The sequence below is a fragment of the Haliotis cracherodii genome, unplaced genomic scaffold, assembly GCF_022045235.1.
Source record: "Haliotis cracherodii isolate W230 unplaced genomic scaffold, xgHalCrac1.p SCAF_1, whole genome shotgun sequence".
Lineage (NCBI taxonomy): Eukaryota > Metazoa > Mollusca > Gastropoda > Lepetellida > Haliotidae > Haliotis > Haliotis cracherodii.
Genome location: NW_027266264.1, coordinates 69,717,207 through 69,731,052, shown reverse-complemented (window position 1 = coordinate 69,731,052; position 13,846 = coordinate 69,717,207). Strand labels below are relative to the sequence as shown.

General features: G+C 49.3%; 1 protein-coding gene across 1 annotated transcript in view; it reads left to right on the top strand.

The window, feature by feature from the left end:
- LOC139467955 (uncharacterized) overlaps nt 1-13,493 on the top strand; it is a 40,173-nt gene extending 26,680 nt beyond the window's left edge. The window contains exons 14-17 of the mRNA XM_071249567.1: nt 2,402-2,548; nt 7,365-7,488; nt 8,008-8,082; nt 13,395-13,493. Of these exons, the coding sequence (XP_071105668.1) occupies nt 2,402-2,548; nt 7,365-7,488; nt 8,008-8,082; nt 13,395-13,493 (445 nt within the window). The remainder of the gene's footprint in view (nt 1-2,401; nt 2,549-7,364; nt 7,489-8,007; nt 8,083-13,394) is intronic.
- The last annotated feature ends 353 nt before the right edge of the window (nt 13,494-13,846 follow it).

Genomic DNA, 13,846 nt, shown 5'->3' with positions numbered 1-13,846 from the left:
TGGTTAGTTGAAGACTACGGGAGCATGCCTGGCCACGAGCATCCAGGGATGAGGGCAGTAGGTCGAGGGCTACAGCATCCAGGGATGAGGGCAGTAGGTCGAGGGATATACATTAACGAAAAATGATTAACAGATGAAAAATAGATAGAGGGGTAAAATAGAGTTGGGAGGTACGGGAACGTCAGGGACTTTGGACATATATGGTCTGAGGGGGGGAAATAGTCCGAATTCCAAAGGGTGAGGAGTTACATGATAGCAAGTCCGAATAAGGTTCTGGTTATTAGAGAAGAGTGGGGAAGAACGACCTAAGGTAAGGGGGGAAAGGTGTTTGACCAATGAAATAGGAAATGGGTCAGTGGTGGGATGGGTGTGTGGGATGTAGTGTCCTGATGGGTCAGTGGTGGGATGGGTGTGTGGGATGTAGTGTCATGATGGGTCAGTGGTGGGATGGGTGTGTGGGATGTAGTGTCCTGATGGGTCAGTGGTGGGATGGATGTGTGGGATGTAGTGTCCTGATGGGTCAGTGGTGGGATGGGTGTGGGATGTAGTGTCCTGATGGGTCAGTGGTGGGATGGGTGTGTGGGATGTAGTGTCCTGATGGGTGTGTGGGATGTAGTGTCCTGATGGGTCAGTGGTGGGATGGGTGTGGGATGTAGTGTCCTGATGGGTGTGTGGGATGTAGTGTCCTGATGGGTCAGTGGTGGGATGGGTGTGTGGGATGTAGTGTCCTGATGGGTCAGTGGTGGGATGGGTGTGTGGGATGTAGTGTCCTGATGGGTCAGTGGTGGGATGGGTGTGTGGGATGTAGTGTCCTGATGGGTCAGTGGTGGGATGGGTGTGGGATGTAGTGTCCTGATGGGTGTGTGGGATGTAGTGTCCTGATGGGTGTGTGGGATGTAGTGTCCTGATGGGTCAGTGGTGGGATGGGTGTGTGGGATGTAGTGTCCTGATGGGTGTGTGGGATGTAGTGTCCTGATCAGTCAGTGGTGGGATGGGTGTGGGATGTAGTGTCCTGATCAGTCAGTGGTGGGACGAGTCAGTAGTAAGTCTTGGTAGTACAGTGCTCAAATGTGACAATGACCAGTTACCACAATACTGTCAAAGTAAATAGTATAAGAGTGTTGTCTTTTGAAGAAGTCTATGCATATAATGTTCTTATTGGTATTTTTATGTAAATGCACATGCTTTCATATTCATAAATATTCGATTCTAGTGGCCACGAATAACGAATTCAATTCATGAATGGATACGGTTCGACTCGACCGAATACACGAGTGAATCGTAACAGCCCTAGTATTATAGGCATAAAAGGGTAATATATATTTAGATAATTAACAAGTAATTAAAGTAATTAATAAGCATTAAGATACATTCTGATTCTATAAAAGATCAAGAGGGAGAGTTGGGGTCGGTAAGTCGGGAATATGTATATGTATAATACCGGCAGCTCTGGTTAGTTGAAGACTACGGGAGCATGCCTGGCCACGAGCATCCAGGGATGAGGGCAGTAGGTCGAGGGCTACAGCATCCAGGGATGAGGGCAGTAGGTCGAGGGATATACATTAACGAAAAATGATTAACAGATGAAAAATAGATAGAGGGGTAAAATAGAGTTGGGAGGTACGGGAACGTCAGGGACTTTGGACATATATGGTCTGAGGGGGGGAAATAGTCCGAATTCCAAAGGGTGAGGAGTTACATGATAGCAAGTCCGAATAAGGTTCTGGTTATTAGAGAAGAGTGGGGAAGAACGACCTAAGGTAAGGGGGGAAAGGTGTTTGACCAATGAAATAGGAAAAAATGGGTAAAACCTTGACGTAGGCTGGGGGGTAAAAAGACAGGGAGACCCAAGGTTCGGGGAGACTGGAGGATCCCAATTGAGCACCACGATCTCGACCTTACTCTGAAAAACACCAGTTTACACCTCCAGTATTTCGGCCAGGGCTGAAGCTTCGCGGCTAAAGTCCATAAACCATCGTGACCAGAAGTTGGTGATCAATCTTGTGGTGATTGAATAAACAGCCATCAACGAAAGAAAACTCTTTGTGCTCATTGGGAGAACTACGGTAATTCATCCAAGGCCCTCGGGTACTGACCTTGTACCTCTCGTAACATCCCAGTCTGTCAGCACCAAGAACGAGGGGATTACCGTGGTACAGGTGAGGAGGTAACTACTGTTACACTCCGGTTAATTAACACCAATTAACACCTATAATTTAAGGTGAAATTGTACCTTGGATACTAGTATAGACACTGACCAAACTCCTCAGTACTGAGTGTAGGATGTATATCTGGTCACGATGTTGTTCTACATGTATGCCCTGACTCTGAATCAACTCTCACAGCACAATCTGTATTGCCCCTCAGCTCAGATGAGGCTTTTATCATTTTTCCCCTGCAGGACAAAGATGGTGACATTCAGGTTCAAGATGCAGTGTTTTGATGACATGCAGCCGGGCTCTCTGTTAGAGAATCACTGTGAGCGCATGCAAGATGCTGTAGATCTGATCTGTGCCAACCCTGATGTGGAAATCCAGCCGTCAAAGTGGTAAGTGTGTATATCTATAATGCCAACACTGGTGTAGAGGTCCCACATCCTGAGTGGTAAGTGTGTATATCTATCATGCCAACCCTGGTGTAGAGGTCCCACATCCTGAGTGGTAAGTGTATATCAAAAATGCCAACCCTGGTGTGGAGGTCCAGCATTCTGAGTGGTAAGTGTGTATATCTATAATGCCAACCCTGGTGTAGAGGTCCCACAGCCTGAGTGGTAAGTGTGTATCTATAATGCCAACCCTGGTGTAGAGGTCCCACATCCTGAGTGGTAAGTGTATATCTATAATGCCAACCCTGGTGTAGAGGTCCCACATCCTGAGTGGTAAGTGTGTATATCTATAATGCCAACCCTGGTGTAGAGGTCCCACATCCTGAGTGGTAAGTGTGTATATCTATAATGCCAACCCTGGTGTGGAGGTCCAGCATTCTGAGTGGTAAGTGTATATCTATAATGCCAACCCTGGTGTAGAGGTCCCACATCCTGAGTGGTAAGTGTATATCTATAATGCCAACCCTGGTGTAGAGGTCCCACATCCTGAGTGGTAAGTGTGTATATCTATAATGCCAACCCTGGTGTAGAGGTCCCACATTCTGAGTGGTAAGTGTGTATATCTATAATGCCAACACTGGTGTGGAGGTCCAGCATTCTGAGTGGTAAGTGTGTATATCTATAATGCCAACCCTGTTGTGGAGGTCCCACATTCTGAGTGGTAAGTGTGTATATCTATAATGCCAACACTGGTGTGGAGGTCCCACATTCTGAGTGGTAAGTGTATATCTATAATGCCAACCCTGGTGTGGAGGTCCAGCATTCTGAGTGGTAAGTGTGTATATCTATCATGCCAACACTGGTGTGGAGGTCCCACATTCTGAGTGGTAAGTGTGTATATCTATAATGCCAACACTGGTGTGGAGGTCCCACATTCTGAGTGGTAAGTGTATATCTATAATGCCAACACTGGTGTGGAGGTCCCACATTCTGAGTGGTAAGTGTGTATATCTATAATGCCAACCCTGGTGTGGAGGTCCCACATTCTGAGTGGTAAGTGTGTATATCTATAATGCCAACCCTGGTGTGGAGGTCCCACATTCTGAGTGGTAAGTGTGTATATCTATAATGCCAACCCTGGTGTAGAGGTCCCACATCCTGAGTGGTAAGTGTGTATATCTATAATGCCAACCCTGGTGTGGAGGTCCAGCATTCTGAGTGGTAAGTGTGTATATCTATAATGCCAACACTGGTGTGGAGGTCCCACATCCTGAGTGGTAAGTGTGTATATCTATAATGCCAACCCTGGTGTGGAGGCCCAGCATTCTGTGTGGTAAGTGTGTATATCTGTAGTACCAACCCTGGTGTAGAGGTCCCACATCCTGAGTGGTAAGTGTATATCTAAAATGCCAACCCTGGTGTGGAGGCCCAGCATTCTGAGTGGTAAGTGTGTATATCTATAATGCCAACCCTGGTGTGGAGGTCCCACATCCTGAGTGGTAAGTGTATATCTATAATGTCAACCCTGGTGTAGAGGTCCCACATCCTGAGTGGTAAGTGTATATCTATAATGCCAACCCTGGTGTGGAGGTCCCACATTCTGAGTGGTAAGTGTATATCTATAATGCCAACCCTGGTGTGGAGGTCCCACATCCTGAGTGGTAAGTGTGTATATCTATAATGCCAACCCTGGTGTAGAGGTCCCACATCCTGAGTGGTAAGTGTATATCTATAATGTCAACCCTGGTGTAGAGGTCCCACATCCTGAGTGGTAAGTGTGTATATCTATCATGCCAACCCTGGTGTAGAGGTCCCACATCCTGAGTGGTCAGTGTGTATATCTATAATGCCAACCCTGGTGTGGAGGTCCAGCATTCTGAGTGGTAAGTGTGTATATCTATAATGCCAACACTGGTGTGGAGGTCCCACATCCTGAGTGGTAAGTGTTTATATCTATAATGCCAACCCTGGTGTGGAGGCCCAGCATTCTGTGTGGTAAGTGTGTATATCTGTAGTACCAACCCTGGTGTAGAGGTCCCACATCCTGAGTGGTAAGTGTATATCTAAAATGCCAACCCTGGTGTGGAGGCCCAGCATTCTGAGTGGTAAGTGTGTATATCTATAATGCCAACCCTGGTGTGGAGGTCCCACATCCTGAGTGGTAAGTGTATATCTATAATGTCAACCCTGGTGTAGAGGTCCCACATCCTGAGTGGTAAGTGTATATCTATAATGCCAACCCTGGTGTGGAGGTCCCACATTCTGAGTGGTAAGTGTATATCTATAATGCCAACCCTGGTGTGGAGGTCCCACATCCTGAGTGGTAAGTGTGTATATCTATAATGCCAACCCTGGTGTAGAGGTCCCACATCCTGAGTGGTAAGTGTATATCTATAATGTCAACCCTGGTGTAGAGGTCCCACATCCTGAGTGGTAAGTGTGTATATCTATCATGCCAACCCTGGTGTAGAGGTCCCACATCCTGAGTGGTAAGTGTATATCTATAATGTCAACCCTGGTGTGGAGGTCCCACATCCTGAGTGGTAAGTGTGTATCTATAATGCCAACCCTGGTGTGGAGGTCCCACATTCTGAGTGGTTAGTGTGTATATCTATAATGCCAACCCTGGTGTAGAGGTCCCACATCCTGAGTGGTAAGTGTGTATGTCTATCATGCCAACCCTGGTGTAGAGGTCCCACAGCCTGAGTGGTAAGTGTATATCTATAATGCCAACACTGGTGTGGAGGTCCCACATCCTGAGTGGTAAGTGTGTATGTCTATAATGTCAACACTGGTGTGGAGGTCCCACATCCTGAGTGGTAAGTGTATATCTATAATGCCAACCCTGGTGTGGAGGTGCAGCATCCTGAGTGGTAAGTGTGTATATCTATAATGCCAACCCTGGTGTGGAGGTCCCACATTCTGAGTGGTTAGTGTGTATATCTATAATGTCAACACTGGTGTGGAGGTCCCACATTCTGAGTGGTTAGTGTGTATATCTATAATGCCAACCCTGGTGTGGAGGTCCAGCATCCTGAGTGGTAAGTGTATATATCTATAATGCCAACCCTGGTGTGGAGGTCCAGCATCCTGAGTGGTAAGTGTGTATATCTATAATGCCAACACTTGTGTGGAGGTCCAGCATTCTGAGTGGTAAGTGTGTATATCTATAATGCCAACCCTGGTGTGGAGGTCCAGCATTCTGAGTGGTAAGTGTGTATATCTATAATGCCAACCCTGGTGTGGAGGTCCCACATTCTGAGTGGTAAGTGTATATCTATAATGCCAACCCTGGTGTAGAGGTCCCACATCCTGAGTGGTAAGTGTGTATGTCTATCATGCCAACCCTGGTGTAGAGGTCCCACAGCCTGAGTGGTAAGTGTATATCTATAATGCCAACACTGGTGTGGAGGTCCCACATCCTGAGTGGTAAGTGTGTATGTCTATAATGTCAACACTGGTGTGGAGGTCCCACATCCTGAGTGGTAAGTGTATATCTATAATGCCAACCCTGGTGTGGAGGTGCAGCATCCTGAGTGGTAAGTGTGTATATCTATAATGCCAACCCTGGTGTGGAGGTCCCACATTCTGAGTGGTTAGTGTGTATATCTATAATGTCAACACTGGTGTGGAGGTCCCACATTCTGAGTGGTTAGTGTGTATATCTATAATGCCAACCCTGGTGTGGAGGTCCAGCATCCTGAGTGGTAAGTGTATATATCTATAATGCCAACCCTGGTGTGGAGGTCCAGCATCCTGAGTGGTAAGTGTGTATATCTATAATGCCAACACTTGTGTGGAGGTCCAGCATTCTGAGTGGTAAGTGTGTATATCTATAATGCCAACCCTGGTGTGGAGGTCCAGCATTCTGAGTGGTAAGTGTGTATATCTATAATGCCAACCCTGGTGTGGAGGTCCCACATCCTGAGTGGTAAGTGTGTATATCTATAATGCCAACACTGGTGTGGAGGTCCAGCATTCTGAGTGGTAAGTGTATATCTATAATGCCAACCCTGGTGTAGAGGTCCCACATCCTGAGTGGTAAGTGTATATCTATAATGCCAACCCTGGTGTGGAGGTCCCACATTCTGAGTGGTAAGTGTGTATATCTATAATGCCAACCCTGGTGTGGAGGTCCCACATCCTGAGTGGTAAGTGTATATCTATAATGCCAACCCTGGTGTAGAGGTCCCACATTCTGAGTGGTAAGTGTATATCTATAATGCCAACCCTGGTGTGGAGGTCCAGCATTCTGAGTGGTAAGTGTGTATATCTATAATGCCAACACTGGTGTGGAGGTCCCACATCCTGAGTGGTAAGTGTGTATATCTATAATGCCAACACTGGTGTGGAGGTCCAGCATTCTGAGTGGTAAGTGTATATCTATAATGCCAACCCTGGTGTAGAGGTCCCACATCCTGAGTGGTAAGTGTATATCTATAATGCCAACACTGGTGTGGAGGTCCCACATTCTGAGTGGTAAGTGTGTATATCTATAATGCCAACCCTGGTGTGGAGGCCCAGCATTCTGTGTGGTAAGTGTGTATATCTGTAGTACCAACCCTATTCAGCCTTTGAAATTTATGCTCGTCCGCTTACAGCTTCATTAATTGTTGTTAGATTAATTAAAAATACAATGATGGTAGTTTTCAATGCTCAGTGCTACAATTTAGCCACAGATTGGCACAGAAATATAAACATAGTAAACATTTGTCTTGTTCAAGCAGCACTATTTACAAACTTGAGGACTAGTGAATTATGGTTTCTGCTAGTCCTGAGGCTGCAGATGGGTTTACTGTAGCTGTCCTTGTTGGTGCAGGTACGATGAGCTAAGAGAGAGAACCCACATGAAGATAGCGTCCAATGATCCAGATATCGATGAAGCCTTGTCTAAGATCGGCCGATTCTCTCAGTTTGGAATGAAGACTATCCTGTATTCAAAAGTAATTACAATATGGGAACCCCTCAATATAGCCACATGCTGTCATGTTTGTTGAATTATGTATACTTATGCCCATGAGTTTATTTGGTGAATGAATGTAGTAGTTTCTTAATGTGAAGTTTCATCAGGGATCTTTGTCAGTCATTTGTCTACACTTTCCACTTCAAATCACTGCTGTGTACATTATCATAGTCCAACGACTTCTCCTTCGCTTACAGCAAAGTAATGTTTTCATAGTATTAAAAGATCAGTTTTGATATAGCCTTCATGAGCCAAAACATGAAAAAGGCAGCAAACATTAGCTTTGATATGGCCTTTGTGGCACACCATTAGGTATGTAGAATTCAAGTTTTTGATAGATGTTCGTAATATTTTTTTCTGTATGTTGGGAACATCTAAGGCACCCCAAATCGCTGTGCAGTTGCATAATTGGGCATGCCAGAAACCTATGGTCATGGGTTTCATTCCCGGCCATGGTTTCTGTCAATGTCACCCCAGTACATTGAGCTATACTTTTCAGGCCAAGCTGTGTCTCCTAGTCATGTCACTGCCTGCATATCAAGTCTGCACAATCTCCATGCAAGCAGCATTGAAGGTGAGTGTTGTCTAGATTCCCTTAGCTCTTCTGTGGTAGGTTCTGCAAGAGTTAAGAAAGACATCAGACAGGATCACACTGCAGGAGTTGAACCTCAGACAGGAACACACTGCAGGAGGTGGACATCAGACGGGAACACACTGCAGGAGGTGGACATCAGACAGGATCACACTGCAGGAGGTGGACATCAGACAGGATCACACTGCAGGAGTTGAACCTCAGACAGGATCACACTGCAGGAGGTGGACATCAGACTGGATCACACTGCAGGAGGTGGACATCAGACGGGATCACACTGCAGGAGGTGGACATCAGACAGGATCACACTGCAGGAGTTGAACATCAGACGGGATCACACTGCAGGAGGTGGACATCAGACGGGATCACACTGCAGGAGGTGGACATCAGACGAGATCACACTGCAGGAAGTGGACATCAGACGGGATCAAACTGCAGGAGGTGGACATCAGACGGGATCAAACTGCAGGAGGTGGACATCAGACGGGATCACACTGCAGGAGGTGGAAATCAGACGAGATCCCACTGCAGGAAGTGGACATCAGACGGGATCACACTGCAGGAAGTGGACATCAGACGAGATCACACTGCAGGAGGTGGACATCAGACGGGATCACAATGCAGGAGGTGGACTTCAGACGGGATCACACTGCAGGAGGTGGACATCAGACGGGATCACACTGCAGGAGGTGGACATCAGACGGGATCACACTGCAGGAGGTGGACTTCAGACGGAATCACACTGCAGGAGGTGGACATCAGACGGGATCACACTGCTGGAGGTGGACATCAGACGGGATCACACTGCAGGAGTTGGACATCAGACGAGATCACACTGCAGGAGGTGGACATCAGATGGGATCACACTGCAGGAGGTGGACGTCAGACGGGATCACACTGCAGGAGTTGGACATCAGACGGGATCACACTGCAGGAGGTGGACATCAGACGAGATCACACTGCAGGAGGTGGACATCAGACCAGATCACACTGCAGGAAGTGGACATCAGACGGGATCACACTGCAGGAAGTGGACATCAGACGGGATCACACTGCAGGAAGTGGACTTCAGACGGGATCACACTGCAGGAGGTGGACATCAGACGGGATCACACTGCAGGAGGTGGACATCAGACGGGATCACACTGCAGGAGGTGGACATCAGACAGGATCACACTGCAGGAGGTGGACTTCAGACGGAATCACACTGCAGGAGGTGGACATCAGACGGGATCACACTGCAGGAAGTGGACTTCAGACGGGATCACACTGCAGGAGGTGGACATCAGACGGGATCACACTGCAGGAGGTGGACATCAGACGGGATCACACTGCAGGAGGTGGACATCAGACAGGATCACACTGCAGGAGGTGGACTTCAGACGGAATCACACTGCAGGAGGTGGACATCAGACGGGATCACACTGCTGGAGGTGGACATCAGACGGGATCACACTGCAGGAGTTGGACATCAGACGAGATCACACTGCAGGAGGTGGACATCAGATGGGATCACACTGCAGGAGGTGGACGTCAGACGGGATCACACTGCAGGAGTTGGACATCAGACGGGATCACACTGCAGGAGGTGGACATCAGACGAGATCACACTGCAGGAGGTGGACATCAGACGGGATCACACTGCAGGAGGTGGACATCAGACGGGATCACACTGCAGGAGGTGGACATCAGAAGGGATCACACTGCAGGAGGTGGACATCAGACGAGATCACACTGCAGGAGGTGGACATCAGACAAGATCACACTGCAGGAGGTGGACATCAGACGGGATCACACTGCTGGAGGTGGACATCAGACGAGATCACACTGCAATAAGTGGACATCAGACGGGATCACACTGCAGGAAGTGGACTTCAGACGGGATCACACTGCAGCAGCTGGACATCAGACGGGATCACACTGCAGGAAGTGGACATCAGACGGGATCACACTGCAGGAGGTGGACATCAGACGGGATCACACTGCAGGAAGTGGACATCAGACGGGATCAAACTGCAGGAGGTGGACATCAGATGGGATCACACTGCAGGAGGTGGACATCAGACGGGATCACACTGCAGGAGCTGGAAATCAGACGGGATCACACTGCAGGAGGTGGACATCAGACGGGATCACACTGCAGGAAGTGGACATCAGACGGGATCACACTGCAGGAGGTGGACATCAGACGGGATCACACTGCAGGAGGTGGACATCAGACGGGATCACACTGCAGGAGGTGGACATCAGACGGGATCACACTTCAGGAAGTGGACATCAGACGGGATCACACTGCAGGAAGTGGACATCAGACGGGATCACACTGCAGGAGGTGGACATCAGACGGGATCACACTGCTGGAGGTGGACATCAGACGGGATCACACTGCAGGAGGTGGACATCAGACAAGATCACACTGCAGGAGGTGGACATCAGACGGGATCACACTGCAGGAGGTGGACATCAGACGAGATCACACTGCAATAAGTGGACATCAGACGGGATCACACTGCAGGAAGTGGACTTCAGACGGGATCACACTGCAGCAGCTGGACATCAGACGGGATCACACTGCAGGAAGTGGACATCAGACGGGATCACACTGCAGGAGGTGGACATCAGACCAGATCACACTGCAGGAAGTGGACATCAGACGGGATCAAACTGCAGGAGGTGGACATCAGACGGGATCACACTGCAGGAGCTGGACATCAGACGGGATCACACTGCAGGAGGTGGACATCAGACGGGATCACACTGCAGGAAGTGGACATCAGACGGGATCACACTGCAGGAGGTGGACATCAGACGGGATCACACTGCAGGAGGTGGACATCAGACGGGATCACACTGCAGGAGGTGGACATCAGACGGGATCACATTGCAGGAAGTGGACATCAGACGGGATCACACTGCAGCAGCTGGACATCAGACGGGATCACACTGCAGGAAGTGGACATCAGACGGGATCACACTGCAGGAGGTGGACATCAGACCAGATCACACTGCAGGAAGTGGACATCAGACGGGATCAAACTGCAGGAGGTGGACATCAGACAGAAACACACTGCAGGAGGTAGACATCAGAGGGGATCACACTGCAGGAGGTGGACATCAGACGAGATCACACTGCAGGAAGTGGACATCAGACGGGATCAAACTGCAGGAGGTGGACATCAGACGGGATCACACTGCAGGAGGTGGACATCAGACGGGATCACACTGCAGGAGGTGGAAATCAGACGGGATCACACTGCAGGAAGTGGACTTCAGACGGGATCACACTGCAGGAGGTGGACATCAGACGGGATCACACTGCAGGAGGTGGACATCAGACGGGATCACACTGCAGGAAGTGGACTTTAGACGGGATCACACTGCAGCAGCTGGACATCAGACGGGATCACACTGCAGGAAGTGGACATCAGACGGGATCACACTTCAGGAGGTGGACATCAGACCAGATCACACTGCAGGAAGTGGACATCAGACAGGATCAAACTGCAGGAGGTGGACATCAGACGAGATCACACTGCAGGAGGTGGACATCAGACGGGATCACACTGCAGGAGGTGGACATCAGACCAGATCACACTGCAGGAAGTGGACATCAGACGGGATCAAACTGCAGGAGGTGGACATCAGACCAGATCACACTGCAGGAGGTGGACATCAGACGGGATCACACTGCAGGAGGTGGAAATCAGACGGGATCACACTGCAGGAAGTGGACTTCAGACGGGATCACACTGCAGGAGGTGGACATCAGACGAGATCACACTGCAGGAGGTGGACATCAGACGGGATCACACTGCAGGAGGTGGACTTCAGACGGGATCACACTGCAGCAGCTGGACATCAGACGGGATCACACTGCTGGAGGTGGACATCAGACGGGATCACACTGCAGGAAGTGGACATCAGACGGGATCACACTGCAGGAAGTGGACATCAGACGGGATCACACTGCAGGAGGTGGACATCAGACCAGATCACACTGCAGGAAGTGGACATCAGACGGGATCACACTGCAGGAAGTGGACTTCAGACGGGATCACACTGCAGCAGCTGGACATCAGACGGGATCACACTGCAGGAAGTGGACATCAGACGGGATCACACTGCAGGAGGTGGACATCAGACCAGATCACACTGCAGGAAGTGGACATCAGACGGGATCAAACTGCAGGAGGTGGACATCAGACAGAAACACACTGCAGGAGGTAGACATCAGAGGGGATCACACTGCAGGAGGTGGACATCAGACGGGATCACACTGCAGGAGCTGGACATCAGACCAGATCACACTGCAGGAAGTGGACATCAGACGGGATCAAACTGCAGGAGGTGGACATCAGACGGGATCACACTGCAGGAGGTGGACATCAGACGTGATCACACTGCAGGAGGTGGACTTCAGACGGGATCACACTGCAGGAGGTGGACATCAGACGGGATCACACTGCAGGAGGTGGACATCAGACGGGATCACACTGCAGGAGGTGGACATCAGACGGGATCACACTGCAGGAGGTGGACATCAGACGGGATCACACTGCAGGAGGTGGACATCAGACGGGATCACACTGCAGGAAGTGGACTTCAGACGGGATCACACTGCAGGAAGTGGACATCAGACGGGATCACACTGCAGGAGGTGGACATCAGACGGGATCACACTGCAGGAGGTGGACATCAGACGGGATCACACTGCAGGAGGTGGACATCAGACGGGATCACACTGCAGCAGCTGGACATCAGACGAGATCACACTGCAGGAAGTGGACATCAGACCAGATCACACTGCAGGAGCTGGACATCAGACGAGATCACACTGCAGGAAGTGGACATCAGACGGGATCAAACTGCAGGAGGTGGACATCAGACGGGATCACACTGCAGGAGGTGGACATCAGACGTGATCACACTGCAGGAGGTGGAAATCAGACGAGATCACACTGCAGGAAGTGGACATCAGACGGGATCACACTGCAGGAGGTGGACATCAGACGGGATCACACTGCAGGAGGTGGACATCAGACGGAATTACACTGCAGGAGGTGGACATCAGACCAGATCACACTGCAGGAAGTGGACATCAGACGGGATCACACTGCAGGATCACACTGATTGGTGCTGTTGATATATGAGTCATTGTTGGTGTTGCAGAGAACCTAATTCTTCTGTTTCATATGTCTGGGAGATAGTGCTGGTAGTGCAGATGCAATAATTACTGATTTGGGGATTGAAATCGTCCTGTTGTGTTGCTGCTAAAGCTATTGCTGGTGTTGCAGTTTGTCATGGAGAAGATCCTGGTGGGCCAGGAAGAGGTTCTCCAGCACTGGCTGCATCTGCGACGACTGCCCTGGGTGCTGGTCCGGAAGTCACTGTAGTCTCGCCATTAAAAAGAGGAATTACATCCTGCTGCTGTTATGTGTTACCCTTGTGTTTATTGTCTTGTTTTTAGTTGGATTCATCACACAAGAACACCATCTTCCCAAGGCATGGGAGTTAACTGACAACAACAGTCCAGTTTCCATCCTTTCCGAACTAAGATGGAATTTCGATGCTCGACCGTTGATCAGAGAGGTGGAATCTGATTGGTCAATAGGAGGGACATAGAAGAGACCTAACTCATAATAGCCACTGGTGGCGTTACAATCAAGCCAAGAAATTCCAGCTCAGTTCAGCAAGGGTGGAATCTGGTCTTTTATAGTCAGTTAACTCCCCTGACTCGGGAAGATGT